The sequence below is a fragment of the Stenella coeruleoalba genome, assembly GCF_951394435.1.
Source record: "Stenella coeruleoalba genome assembly, chromosome: 21".
Taxonomy (NCBI): domain Eukaryota; kingdom Metazoa; phylum Chordata; class Mammalia; order Artiodactyla; family Delphinidae; genus Stenella; species Stenella coeruleoalba.
Window position 1 is genome coordinate 24,738,645 of NC_137167.1, and position 14,683 is coordinate 24,753,327.

The 14,683-nt window shown below is 49.2% G+C and overlaps 1 protein-coding gene across 5 annotated transcripts in view; it reads left to right on the top strand.

Moving 5' to 3' along the window:
- The window catches only part of FBXO25 (F-box protein 25), a 59,373-nt gene extending 44,729 nt beyond the window's left edge, over positions 1-14,644 (top strand). For 2 of the 5 annotated variants that reach the window (XM_079909044.1, XM_079909045.1), the window contains exons 9-11: positions 228-371; positions 3,763-3,789; positions 4,385-14,644. In XM_079909044.1, coding sequence (XP_079765170.1) covers positions 228-371; positions 3,763-3,789; positions 4,385-4,474 — 261 coding nt within the window. In that variant the 3' untranslated portion in view covers positions 4,475-14,644. Of the gene's footprint in view, positions 1-227; positions 372-1,330; positions 3,742-3,762; positions 3,790-4,384 lie in introns of those variants that run through there. The other 3 variants (XM_079909042.1, XM_079909043.1, XM_079909046.1) reach the window with 2 other exon arrangements.
- The last annotated feature ends 39 nt before the right edge of the window (positions 14,645-14,683 follow it).

Genomic DNA, 14,683 nt, shown 5'->3' on the forward strand with positions numbered 1-14,683 from the left:
GATACATGATGTAGTAACTTACTTTTAGCTTAATAGTATGTCGTGGACATCATTCCAGATCGGAACCTTTAAGTCTCTTTAACAGCTGCATGCTATTCCAGTGTATAGACTGAATTATATTTGAAATTTAATTTCTAATAATTGAATGTTTCATGCAGTTTACTGCTTTTAAAAAATTGTTATGCTATGAAAACCATCTGATTCTGAACAGAATTTTGTCTGTCTAGTTTTGTAGACACTTGATCCTTTCAGAAAAAGGTCATATCGAATGGAAGTTGATGTATTTTGCACTTCAGAAACATTACCCCACTAAGGAACAGTACGGAGACACACTGCACTTTTGTCGGCACTGCAGCATCCTCTTTTGGAAGGTAAAAATTTCAGATGTAGTCTTGGAGTTTGAGGATTAAAATCTGGAAAAACAAACTATTCACCTAACGGTAATGGTAAAAAAAAAAAAAAAAAAAAGGCAAGTTGTATTTGTGATAAGATAATGATGTATCACCAAGGACTGGGGCAGGGGAACAGGTTCACAAAAGTAGAACAACTTGCGGTTGGACCTGAACGTCGGGCCACCCACCCTGTCCCCTTGCACTGTGGTAGCAGGTGGGGGGGCCTGTCCCCGAGGGCGGTGAGCATGCTGGCTGGCGCCTCGGCCCGAGTCCTGGCGGGCGGGGCTGCTTTCTGCTGTTGAGGCTCAGGATCCCCCACCCTCTCCTGGAAGCCGAGGGGGCCCCTCAGCTGCCCTCCACACTCGGCCTCAGCCTCCACTGTCGGGACCCCCAGGGGGCAGGCCTGGAGATGGCACCTCCAGGGGGCTTCTCCTCACAGCCCCGTGCCTGGAGCAGAGGCGAGGCCCACGAAGGTGCCCAGGCTTCTCATGTGTTTGAGCCACACTTAGCAAGTCTGGTCCGTGGTGGAGACTGAGCCATGTCCACAGTTGTCTGGGCCCATCCCCTCCCTCTCTGGCTCCCTTCCTCTCCTGTCCAGACTCTGATAAAAACAAGTTTCCAGGGCGGGGGAGTGGGGTGCTTCCATGCACCTCCTCTCAGTAAAATCATTTCCATAGTTTGCCTTGAGTTTGAATTTGCTTGTTAACGTGGTGAAATTTCACTAGGGAGAAAAGTGGCGAAACTGGCAGGCGGTCTGCGCCTGCCCCTCCGTGTCCTCGGGCGTGGCTGTAAGGCCGCAGGCCTTCCGCCTGGTCAGCGCCTTGGCTGTTGGTGTATTTCTTTTGCTCTTCATTTATCTGTAATTTGTTGCATGGATTACATGGCAGACTCTAAACTGTTGGAAGAGAAATGACTACTTTAAATTGTTTTCATTTCAGATTATATCCGTGGTAATGTGGCTCTTTTTTAACTATAATCCGTGGTTGTGGGGTGAGAGTCCCTGTGTCAACAGAGCTTTACCTCCTGGGCTGCAGGCGAGCAGGTCCTGCTGTCCCCACTCATGACCAACAGGAGGTCACGTCATTGGTAATTGGTTGTTTTGTATTCTAGTGTGGCTTTTCCCACACAATTAAAAAGAAGAAATGTGTTACATGGCTGCAGTGGCTGTTCTGTGGAACCTTGTTCCTCTGGGGCAGGGGCACCTCACGCTCATTCTCTCCGGTGTGCCGGCTGCGTTGCGCGGGGACGCAGGCGAATCAGTCAGTGGGATTACAGTACATGGAGCGGAGCCCTTATTGTGCGCCCTTGGTCCCAATCACAGGGATAGAAACGCATACCCGGGCAGGTGCCCGTGGAAAACACGTGAGGAGGCGTCTTCACGGCTGAGTCAGAGCAGACGAGACCGTCTGGTTGCTGCTCTGAACTGACGCTCCTCCCCAGGGTTTTCTGTTCTGAGCAGATCACTTTATTCCAGAGAGAGACTGGGAGCAGTGGTGTTTCTTCCTGGGGCGGATGTGATGGGCGTTTCTCTAAGAATGCCGTTGCAGAGTGTGGAGAGTGTGGGAGCCCTGTCTCTGAAGTAGTGAACAGAGAAGCACCCTCCTTAGTCTCCCTGCTGTTGGTGTAAGAATGTGCTGCTGAGGCATCGAGAAGCACGGAAGTTCTGGATTTTTTAAAACTGAGATGTGATTTTTTAGGTTTCCAGAAGAATTGGCCTGTGGATTCTTTTGTTTATGAAAATTCAGAACAAGTGTCTCCTGCTGGTCTTTTGGCTCTGAAATGTTCAGTCTTGCCTTGAAAGCTGAGCACTTCGATGTCCATGCAGCCTCAGGCCTGAGGGCCTGGTTTGGTCCACCCGTGGGGTCACACTGTAGCTTTTTCTCCTAGAGGCCATTCCAACTTTATTCTGAATCTGTGGGTGGAAATTTAAAAAAAAAAAAAGACGAGTCTCTGGAATTTCTGGTGGAAACTGCTTGCAGTGTCAGCTCCCGAGGAAGGTCCCCTGCGTTGCCCCAGCTGACCGGACTCTCTCCCCCACCCCCTCATCCCACACCATCCTGTGGCCTCACCCTAGTTCCCAGCCTCATGGAGCCTCCTGTTGGGGCAGACCTGCTGCGTGGAGTCGTGAAGGTTAAGCAGTGCCCTGCCCTGCGCGGGGCTGGTGCTCAGAAGTGGCCCCTGCGCTTTGACTCACCTTCGCCAGCACTTTCTGCTGATGGAGAGACAGCAGCGTGACACCATCAGGTGCCGCCGGGTGCTGGTGGGGACCCGCCATGGTGCGGCTCCCGCACACTGCCAGACTCGTCCTCTTCCGCCCACGTGGGCCTGGGCTCTGACCTCTCAGCTGCCCCAGCCGTCCTGTCTGTTCTGGCTTCACTCTCGGGAGTCTGGGGGTTAGTTTTCTACCTGCCTTTGTGGGAACTCCTCCAAAGTGAAAGAAGGGGAAATACTGGGCTTAAGAACTGTGCACCACGGTCTTGGAGTCACTGAGCCGAGTCACTCAGGCGAGCGCAGGTGCCGGCTTGGGGTCTGTCTGGCTTCTGTGGGCCGGCCCTCCCGGGTTGCTGAGTAGTGACGCGAGACCACTGTGTTCCTTCCGCCTGACCGTCCTCCAGCTGAGTTTCTCGACTTCATTGAACTTCGGTCAACACTGGGGGTTGGGTGAGTTGGAAGCCAGACAGAATGAGTCCAGTTAAAGGCTGGGAATCAGGACCCCGTGTCCTTTTTTGTCTCGGTGTGTCCACTGCCAGGTCCACACCGTGGGTCTGTGGCCAGAGCAGGGAGGCTGCTGACCCCAGCCCGCGCTGATGGCCAGCCCCCATCTCCAGCGAGGGTGGGGAAGCGGGCCAGGTGGCCGGGCCGGCAAGAGGCGAGAGCGGCAGGTTGGTGCTGACCTCGAGCTGAAAACCGTGGATGCGCAGGGGTCCACGCGGGATCCGGGCTCTGGGGTGCCTGGGCTTGCGTGGAGTCTGGTTCGTGCTCTGAATTCCACGGAGTTGACTCTCAGACAGCAAAGAGGGAATGAGGGAGCTTCCGAGAAACCTGCCATAAATATTTGCAGTGTAAACCGTATGTGTCAGTGTCGCTCTGTGCACTTTCAGTGAACAGTTCCGACGGTTATTTAGCTCTGCAGCCTCATCAGTTGTCAGTCCGAGACTCGAGGAAGTGGAAACTGTGGCAGTGTCCCAGGTGGCCCTTCAGGTGCTGGACGGTGCCTGATTCAGCTGCCTGATGATTTTAGCCATTTGCGTAAATAATACACATCCAGCCTAAATGCTAAGTACAGTCTGGCTCTTCCTAATAACCCTGTTTTCCCTTTTTTCCTCCCTTCTCTGCACTCCTTCCTGACCCTTTCTCCGCCGTCTCCAAGGACTGCCGCCTTGCTTTATTACTCGAGGTACCTCCTGCTCTGCCCGCGTCTGCGCGCGTCCCCAGGAGGCTGGTGCCCCTCAGGCCGCACCCTCTGCTGATGTGCGACTGGCCTGCTTGCTTCGCCACGACCAGGGGTCCCATGAGCTGCCCTGTAGACCAGAGGGAGGGTGTAGACTTGGCCACCGGGTCCCCAGCCTTACTGGCCCCCAGTCCTGAGGCTGCTCTGTCTCCTGACCTGAGCCCCGTTTCTGCTGCGGGACGCAGTGCTGGGCCCTCTGGTGAGTGGGGTGGGCGGTGCCGAGAGCAGGTCCCGGGGTGGACCCTAACCCACGGCGGGAGGGGAGGAGTGTGGCCAGGACGGGGGCGCAGAGCCCAGGGCTCCCTCTGGGGCCCTAACTCAGGAGAGCCCGTCTCCCCATCCACTGGAGCAGGAATTCCTTCGGGAAGTCTCTACCCCGGGGAGCCATGTGGCTGCCTTCATTTTCGTAGTTCTCATCGCTTGCTGTCCACGCACCTTTGTGGTGGGGTCCGGGGCGCGTTTAAACAAGCAGCTGGCGGCTTCTGAGCTGCGTTCCCTCCAGAAACACGCCCCGTGTGGTAACGACCCACTCCTCCCGCAGGACTCGGGCCACCCCTGCACGGCTGCTGACCCTGACAGCTGCTTCACGCCCGTGTCCCCGCAGCACTTCATCGACCTCTTCAAGTTCTAAGGGCCCCACCGCGCCGTGGCCTGGGCAGCGTGGTAGGACGCGTCCTCCGTGACCGAGCCGTGACCTGGTGCCCAGGCTGGAGGGCGTGGAGGGACGTGGAAAAGTGCCCTGGCACCTGCGGGCGGGAGCATCTGTTGTTTCCACCCGTGAAGTGGGGCCAGGGAGCCCAAGGAAAATCATTTCTACTTCCTTCTTTAAAAAATGCTTTTCTTCTAAGCGCATTAAAATGTGCAACTTTGCATGTTTGTTGAATGTGGTTCAGAAAGAGTCTGTATTTTCAGCACCGCATCCTGTGCTGAACTGACACTAACAGCCAAGCATACGCTTCTTAATTGTCAAATGATAGTTTCCTGATTTTGTAGTGATCGGGGGCGGGGATAGATCATTGATCCTTGTAAGGACATTGTGCAGAATATTTATTTTTCTTGAGATGTATTTTAACTGTATTGGTCGTGTCCATTTGAATCCTCTTGGATACAGAAGGAACCCAGGGAAGTATGTGCATGTCTTCTGGGTGCTCAGCGTTGGGTTGTGAATTGTGCAGACATCCGAGACCCACAAAGGCGTGAGTCTGGGGCTGTGATCCTGGGCTCATGGCCCGATGCTGGCAGGCAGGGGCCCTGACCTGGGGGCCAGCCCAGTGTGACCTGCACTGTACTGCTCTGAATCCCCTTTTGCAGGCAAAGTATTAAATCATGTTTATCTGCCGATTTTAACTTCATCAGTTTTGCATCTTACTGAAGGAAGTAGTATCAATGATTTTGATATCATTTATTGAAACCTTTCAAAGATTGTTTTATTTTCAAAGTATTGCATGTACGTTTTAGAAAATTTTGAAAATAAAGGTTTATAAAAGAATAAAACTTGCATATAACCCTGCCACCCAGAGATAGCTGTGCTTGCCAGAAGGAATGCAGGAATGGCCCCGGCAGGTGTAGGGGAGACTGAACAGGGTCAAGGACCCAAGCAAAGTCATTTCTACTTCCTTCTTAGCACATGGAAATTTGCTGTTTTGCATATTTGTAAATAAAGAGTGTATTTTCACTACATTCTGTGCTGAACTGACACAGCCAAGACTATGCTTAATTGTCAAATGATAGTTTCCCTCTGTGTGTATTGGGTGAAAGCTTTTCATAAAACCGTAAACATCATATATACTGTTTTCATTTTATAACCAGCCTTTTTTTCAAAAGTGTTTGTGAAAATATGGTTTTTACTGGCGACCTGGTACCACACAGCTGGAACAGATCACTTTGTGATCAGCATCACCACGTGTGCACCTGTGTGCATCTCATGATCTCCTTACCATAAACGAGAAGCAGAACCAGGGAAACGAGTCAGTTGTTTGTAAGGATGTTTCCGGAGCACTGGCGAGGATGGAAGGCGGCATCTTTCTCCCCCGAAGATGGATGTGAAGAGGCTGTGAGGTAGGACATGTCTTCTGAAAGCTTATTGGCGAGTTTCTGTATTTTTTTAACATATAAATTTATTTATTTTTGTCTGAGCTGGGTCTTCGTTGCTGTGCGCGGGCTTTCTCTAGTTGAGGCGAGCGGGGGCTACTCTTCGTTGTGGTGCACGTGCTTCTCATTTGGTGGCTTCTCGTTGCAGAGCACGGGCTCTAGGCACGTAGGTTTCAGTGTTTGCAGCACGCAGGCTCTGTAGTTGTGGCTCATGGGCTTAGCTGCTCTGCGGAATGTGGGATCTTCCCAGACCAGAGCTCGAACCCGTGCCCCCTGCGTTGGCAGGCGGATTCTTAACCACTGCGCCACTAGGGAAGCCCTGTATTTTGTTTTGCTTTGGCAAATTACCTAATTGTGTTCTTTGCCTGTTTTACTTTTGGGGTGTTAGTCTTTTTTGTATAAGTTTCTTCTTAGGAGGACGTTAACCTCTTGAAGTGAGTTTTTTCCCCAGATAACATTAAAAGTCTTGGGAGAAGAGTCCAGCTGTTCCCCCTATTAATTAGCCCGTTTCCAGAGGCAGCAGATGTGCTTGGACCCAAAACCGCACACAGGCATTGGCAAAACCTATAGCAGGTGTGCCTGAGCCCGCAGCACTGGGAGGGGGCGTGAGCAGGATACATTTGGGGGCAGGCAGAGAGTTCCAGGCACACAGTTCCTGGGTCCTGATCACTCATTTATGGAAGATCAGATGACGTGAACAGGAAGGGAGGGATCGTCCTGAGCTGCAGGTTCATGTGTCATTTCTGAGTGTGGCTCCATCAGAGGGCTCACCAGACTCGGGCTGCACGGTGTCGCTCCCCACGATGTGTCATCTGCACGCCCTCTACCCTCTCAGCACGGCCAGGAGTGGGCCCAAAGCCGCCCCTGCGGGAACTGCCACCCTCAGGAAGTGGCATCTGGAAGTCTGTGGCGTCTTCCTTTGCCTTGAGGTACATTTTCTCACCCGGGTTGTGACTCATGGGCCAGGAGGAGCCACATTAGGTTCTGCAGCAGGTCCAGGTGCTAGTCTGGGAGTTTCATGGCATCTGTTGTGCGTTTGCTCAGGGCTGTCCATGGAGAACCATGTCTCCTTTAGGGACAGTATTGAAGGATTTGATGTTATTTCTGCTGTAAATGCTGCTTTTAGAATCGTACAGATTCTAACAAACATACAGAATCAAACAAAATGCTCATGTAAGGTGTTTGTATACTGATTTTGTATCCTGTAACTTTGCTGAAATCGCTAATTAAACCTAGCAGTATTTTTTGTAGATTCCTTAGGACGTGGATATACATCGTGTCCTCTGCAAATAGAGGTGGCTTTTCACCTTTCCTTCTTTCTTCCCTCCCTCCTTCCCTCTCTCCTCTCCTTCCCAGCTTTCCGGCCAGACCCCCATGCACGTGGATGGCAGTGCACACACATCCTAGCATGTTCCTGGGAGGCTCCCTGCCCTTCGCCTGTGGGTGTGGTGCATGCTGGGCCTCTCTGTGGACGCCTGGATCAGGGTGAGGTGCTCCCATCCAGCCTCGCTTTGTTGACGTGTTTGGTTTTTTTTTTAATCATGAAAGGATGTTAGATTTTTTCGAGTGCTCTTTCTACATCTACAGCGGTGGTCGTGTGTTGACTTTTGTGTGTTGAACCAACCTTGCATTTTCAGGCCCACGTCCCATGTGGTTTCCATACACATTTGGTGGGTTTAGTTTGCTGGTTTTACTGAGCATTTTCACAAGAGAGATTAGCTGTGCTTTTCTGGTGAGTCTTTGTCTGGTTTTGGTATCAGGGTGAAAACAGCCTCCTAGAAGGGGCTTGCCTTGGGAGCGTTCCCTCCCATTTTCTGGGAAGGGTTTGTGAAGAATTGGTGTGTGTCCTCCTTTAAGCATTAGGATAATTCCTTGGAAACTGAAGTTACTGAGGAGAAGTGTCTGTTTTCAGTTTAGTGACATCCTCCCTTTTGGAAAATCCTTTGCCTTTAATGTAATAGCTGAGACGTATCTTGGTTAGAGCTCATTTTCTTCATCATGGGCCCTAACCTAGCAATAAACGGGCTGTAAACTTCATCTGCTGCTTTCCTCCATAGTTACAGAAGGAAGTGTGCTGAAAACCATAGATGAAAAGGCAGAAGCTGTCTTGGCTTATGACATTTCTTTCTTTCATTAACGGTGTGAGAAAATGCATATGCTTCACTCCTCTCCCTTTCCTGTATTCCCTACCAAATGCAGCATCACCCCCACCCGTTGAGATACCCAAGGATCTGCAAACCTGGGAGGGAAAACCCTGAGGGACCCAGTGATTTCCTGCTGCCGACACTTGCTCGGCTGAAAGGCCCGACATCCACTTGCTTCTCAGCTCGCACCCCCCTGCTCCTATCTGGGTGTGGTCGCGTCTTCTGACCTCACTCCAGATGAGCTCTGCTTTCTGTCCCTTTTTGCAGAGGAAGCAGACCCTCACTTTTGGAGAACAGTGTCCCCTGGGCGCCCCCCAGAATCCCAGCAGGGACGTGCCACGTGCACCTTCCTGACCCCTGCCATGGCTGGTGTGGCCTGCTCCTTCCCACCGCAAAGGTGTGACTGCAGTGCCCCCTCGCCAGCACCTTCTGGGTGTCATTGGCACATGCATCTCTCAGGCGTATTCCTGGGGGTTCTGCTGCCCTCCCCGCCCCCAGCACCGACTCAGGCCCACATGGAGAACAGAGGTGCTCAGAGCACAGCCACCTGAGGATGCGAGAGGGCTTTTCACGTGTCTCTCGCTCAGGATGGCGAGATTCTCCACACGCCGTGTTTGTTCTTCTGTGTCAGACAGGAGAGACACCTCAACTATGTTGTTTCTATTATTTGGATAAAATTTTCACTTTTCTTTGACAGTCATTTGAGAAATTTGCACAGACGAATGCAAGTAGCTTTTTACTATTTAATCTACATAGAAAATTCAAATGTCATTAAAAAATTTTAATTGCAGTGAAATACACATAAAATTTGCCATCTTAACCGTGTTTCAGTGTACAGGCCCGTGGCCTTAGGTGCATTCACATTGTTGTGCAAACACCACCACCATCGTCTGCAGAACACTTTTTATCTCTGCAAACAGAAATTGTCCCCATTAAACACTAATTCCCCTTCCCCACCCACCAGCCTCTGGCCCCCACCATCCACTTTGTCTCTATGGGTCTGACTGCTGTAGACACACCATGTAACTGGAATCATAAAGTGGTTGTCTTTTCATCCGTGTTGTAGCATCGCTCAGGATTTCCTTCACTTGTGAGCTGAGTAGTGTTCCATTGTGTGGTTGGACCACATTCTGTTTCTCTGTCTGTTGATGGGCACTTGGGTTGCTTCCACCTTTGGGCTGCTGTGAACATGGTGTACAGATCTCTCTTCTAGATAAAGGTTTCGTTTCCTTTTGAATGTATACCCAGAAGTGGAATTGCTGGATCATGTGCTAATTATATAGTTAATATTTTGAGGAACCACCATACTATTTTCCACGGTGGGAGTGTACAATGGTGCAGCCTCTAACAGTGCCCAGGGGCTCCAGTTTCTCTGCATCCTCACCAACACTTGTTATCTTGTGAGGTTGGGCTTGTTTTGTTTGTTTTTTATAGTAGTTGTCCACATGGTTGGGAGGTGATATCTCATTATGGCTTTGATTTTCATTTCCCTGATGAGAAGTGATGTTGAGCATCTTCTCCTGTGCTTGTTGGCTGTTTATACGTCTTTCTTGGGGAAATGTCTATTCAGGTCCTTTGCCCTCTTTTTAATTGAGTTGTATGTGGCTTTGTTGTTGAATATAGAAAGAACTACTACAACTCTGGACACTAAGTCCTTATCAGCTAGACAACTTGAAAATGTTCTCTCCGATTCCCTAGGTTGCCTTTTCACTCTGTTGACTGTGTCCTTGGACGCACAGAGGTTTTAAATTTTGATGTCCGATTTCGCTATTCTTTTTTTTGGTGCCTGCACATTTTGTCATATCCAGGATTTCATTGCCAAATCCAATGTCATGAAGCTTTCTCCCTATGTTTTCTTCTAAGAGTTTTATAGTTTTAATTTTTGCACATAGCATAATAAGGTAAGGATCCAACTTCATTCGTTTGCATGTGGATATGTGGTTTTCCCAGCAACGTGTGTTGACTGTCCTTTCCCTACTGAATGGTTTTGGCACCCTTGTTGAAAATCATTTGACCAAATATGCCGTTATGACTTGGGTGGGGATTGTATTGACTCTATAGATTGCTTTGGGTGGAAGTTTTCCAATCCATGAACATGGGATGGCTTCCATTTATTTGTGTCTTTTTCTTTCAGCCTTTTTCACTCAGTTCATTCCTAAGTGTTTTATTCTTTTTGTTGCCATTAAAAAATGAAATTTTCTTAATTTCCTCTTTGGATTTTTCATTGTTATTGTATAGAAATGCAACTGATGTTTGTATGTTGATTTTTTTGTTGTCTTTAGGATTTTCTACATGTAAGATCATGCCACCTGCAAACAGAAAATTTTAATACTTCCTTTCCAATTTGGATGCTTTATTTCTTTTTCTTGCCCAGATGGCTCTGTCTGGTGCAGACTTCCAATCTGTGTGGAACAGAAGTAGTGAGAGTGGGCATTTTGTCTTGTTCCTGATCTTAGAGGAAAAGCTTTCAGTCTTTCAGCATTGAGAGGGTGTCAGCTGGGACTTTTTATATGGCTGTATAATGTTGGGGCAGTTGCCTTCTATTCAGAATTAGTTGAGTATTTCCATCGTGAAAGGGTGTTGAATTTTGTCAACTGCTTTTTCTGCATCAATTGAAATGATCATGTTTTTCCTTTGTTCTGTGTATAATAACGTGTATTAAATTGATTGATCTAATGGTGGATATTGTCTCTTCTTGAAGTGGGGTATTGGGGTCTCCTACTATAATATAGAGCTGGCTCTTCTTTCCTCAGTGTTTGCTTCATATGTTTAGAAGCTCTAATGTTTGTTCATGTATGTTTATGATTATTACATCTTCTTGGTAAATTCTCAACTTTTTAATTTAAACAACATGAAGATGATGAAATTACAGGATTATGGGATTTACTTTAACATAGTTAATTCTCTTGGTTGAGGCTAGGGGGTGACTAAAGATAAAACAAGACTGGCCAGGAGCTGAAAACTGTAGAGGGGAAGGATGTGTACGTGAAGGAGTTTTCACCAGGGTTCAGCAGATTTTCTGTGAGGAGGCAGGTGTTAAATATTTTTGGCTTTTCAGGGCCCACATTCTCTCTTGCAGCCATAGACAATCTATACGTAACTCAGACTTCAACTGCGTGGGGGACATTGATAGCGAGTGTTCCAATTAAACTCTGTGGGATTTCATGTGTCACAGTATATTATTCTTTTAAGTTGTTCTACCATTTGAAAATGTAAACATTCTTAACTTGTATGCCATATAAGTAAGTACAGGGGGACGGCCACAGTTGTCCACCAGGCTGTAGTGTGCCAGCCCATGATTTATATAATTTTGTTTCTTCTTTTGGATATGTTTGCTATTTTCCATTTAAAAACTGAGGTGTTACTTTTTCAACAACATTTGTCGCCCTGTTTTTTTATCACAAAAGTAATGTATATTCACTGTAAAAAGTTTTGTTAAAAAGCCAATATACAAAAAAAAAAGAAAATGCTACCCATAATTCTACTTCAAGGTAATTACTTACATTTTGATATCTTTCCAGTATTTTATCTCACATTGCCTTTTGAAGATCTGTAAGCACCCAAAATTATAAAGTGAGAGAAACAGCGAAGTACTAGAATAGAGCTGCGTATCTCCTGGGGGAGAGCAATGCCCTCATCTGGGTCCTGCTCACTGGTTCCCAAGGGAAACTGGTCTTCCAGGTGCTTCTGCATGTTGAGCTTTGGAGATTTCTTACAGAACAAAAATTCTTGGCATCCTCCTGCTAGCTTACGGAGCCAGTTCTAAGTTTCTAGGGAGAAGAGAATTTTGAAACCCTAGCCTCTAAAGAAAAAAATACTTCTCAGAAAGAAAACTCAAAGCAAATGATATTTTTCCCATCACCACCCCCTTCCAGATTTATTCAACTCTCTTGAAAGCTAAAATTCTACCCTGCCTTTATCACTAAATTCTGCAATTCTGAAAAGTCATGCTGAGACATTAACTTCTAATTATATAAACTTATCCACCACTTCACTGAGGCCAAAGACCCTGGAGGGAGACTGGCGACCAGAAGACAGACGACAGAGGCCTGGGACAGAATCAGAAACTTGGCCGATACCCAGAGAAAGGACTCTTGAGTATCAGAACCCAGCACAAAGCGGTGGATTTGTACAGAAGCAAGTCCCCAGACACACATTCCTGCAGGCGGAGAGAGGCAATTGCAGGCAGGCGAGGCGGGAGGGAACCTGTCATCCCCATGCCCACATTTCACACCTACCTGAGTATCGGCTGAGCCCCTGCAGCAGGCCAGGCACAATGCACACACCATGCCGTGGTCTTGAGGACGAAATCAAAAGCAGCTAAAAAGACATTTTCCAGACAATCGGGAAAACCTGACTGTATCTATGGGTATCAGATGATGTTAGGGAATGGTTAATTTTGTGAGGTGTGCCATTGACGTAGTAGTTAGTTATGCTGGGGGAATAGCTTCGTTTTTAGAAATGCATGCTGTACGCATTCAGGAGCGAAACGTCACGATGTCTGTAATTTACTTTTAAGTGGTGAATATATATCTCAGCCTTGAAATCATTTATCAGGTAAAACACACACGTGAAGCAAATATGACACGTTCAGCAACTGTGGAATCTCAGTGGCTGAGTTGCCCACTGCACTGTTCTTACCTTTGCATAGATATTTTCCATAATACAGTTTTTAAAAACTGAAATGCCTGTCACTTCCAAATTGAAATGTGACGGGTTAATTATGAAAAATAACCACCACTTAGAGGTTTAGGTGTAATCTGGCCTCCCTTGCACATGCCTGCTGCTACCGGGCTCAGGAGTGGCACACGCTGTACAGAAAAAGCACAACTCTTAACACTCCCACACACACTGAGACCCGGGGGCCCCCAATTCCTCAGGACCCACAGAGTGACCGAGGTGTGGGGACTCTTGTTCACAGCCGAGCGTGGCCTTTCCTGTTGTTAAAAGGAGAATGACTGTTTCACTGGGGATGGTTCTCCTGGATGAGCTGTGAATGCACGGAAGCTGGGCGCTGGCTTCCTCACCATCGGGACCCTGGGTGGCTGACAGGTGCGAAAAGCTTAGTCCAGGAGGAGCCCCTTTCCTTGAACCAGCCTCGCAGAGCCTGCAGATCTGGAGTAACCTCCCGCTCCGAGGCCCTGGCACCCCTGCTGCCCCAGGAACGTCTCCCAAACTCTGCCAGCCTCTCAGCTTCCCGTCCACCAGCTACACGGCCTCCTCACCCCACTGAATCCCATGCTCCGTCCGCTTCATGAAAACGTTTGCCCGGTGCATACGGGCAGGGGGCTCCACCCATCCAGGAGGGACCGCCAGGTGGGGACACCTGCCCAGACGCCCCACAGCCTCGCCTGGCCCTCACCACCGCATTCCATGCCAGCCACACCCTGTCCAGCCACGCCTTCTGCGACGAGGGACAAACTGTGTGGCCTCCCGAGGTCTAAGCCAGCATTTAGACCCCGTCCCTGTGAGTCTGAAGCCAGGCCCTGCACCCCCAACCAGTCCTGGGGACACGTCAGACCCCTCAGAACAGCAGGTGCCTCCGGCTTCCCCACCTGGATCTCAGCTCCTGGTCCAATGAGTGCCTGGGCACAAACACCCTCGGAGCCTCACTCTGATCATCTGGGAAACGGGCGCAGCGGCACCGCCTCCGGGAGCCCCGATGGACCAGGTGCCCCGCAGGAGGCCGGGCGGCACCAGAGAGTGGAGTGGATGGCGCCTGAGACCCTCGCCCGACGCCAGAGTCTGAGGTCTCCTCACCGCCCTCCCCCCACGAGGCAGATGCACACGCCACAGCCACGTGTCATCTCTCCCTTGCTGTTCTGTTTAAAGCCACCATTTCTAAATTCAGAATTTCTGCATGAAGGCTAGAGTCGCCACTTGGGAACTGGAACACAGACACTCGGTCAGAAAAGACGGCCTCTTCCTCACAGGGAAGAAGCCAATTTTCGGTTTATTACCCCCATGGCTTCACTACCGAGCGGGTCAGGGCCCCCTGCAGGGCTGGCCCGGCCACACCTCACCTTCCCACGACCTCAGGCCCAGCCGCAGCGCCCTGACCTGTCCTTGTGCGAACACAGCGGGGAGACGACATGGTTAGAAAAACCCAGAGCGGAGCTGGTTTGCTTGTTAATACGGTCTGTACGCTTGTCTAACTGATTTTTCAAAATACCCCAGAAGGCGTGAAAAACATAGAGGTGAAAGTCACCTGCAATCCCTCATCCGAATGCAACCGTTAAAAGGTCTCGTCTGCCACGTCATTCTCCCCGTGAGTTTGAGGAAAGTCGGGTGCTGGGCCACTGTTTCCAGGGTAACACGATGACCTCATCAGGGGCACCAAATCCGGGGTGCTACCCAGCTATGCGGGGCTTTCCTTCTAGACCCATGTGACACCTCACACCCTGGGGGTCACCTTTGCGTTCATCACCCTGTTACTAAAGGACACAGCTCAAATATTTTCCAAATCCTGAGACTGCTTCTTTCAGTAGAAATTTTACATTTTTCAACAGTGGGCAAAATCTATCAATAGTTCATCACTTTGTTCTGCTATTAGTGAAGATTAGTAATTTTTCATTGCAACGTGACTCTGCACAACATGAATCGAA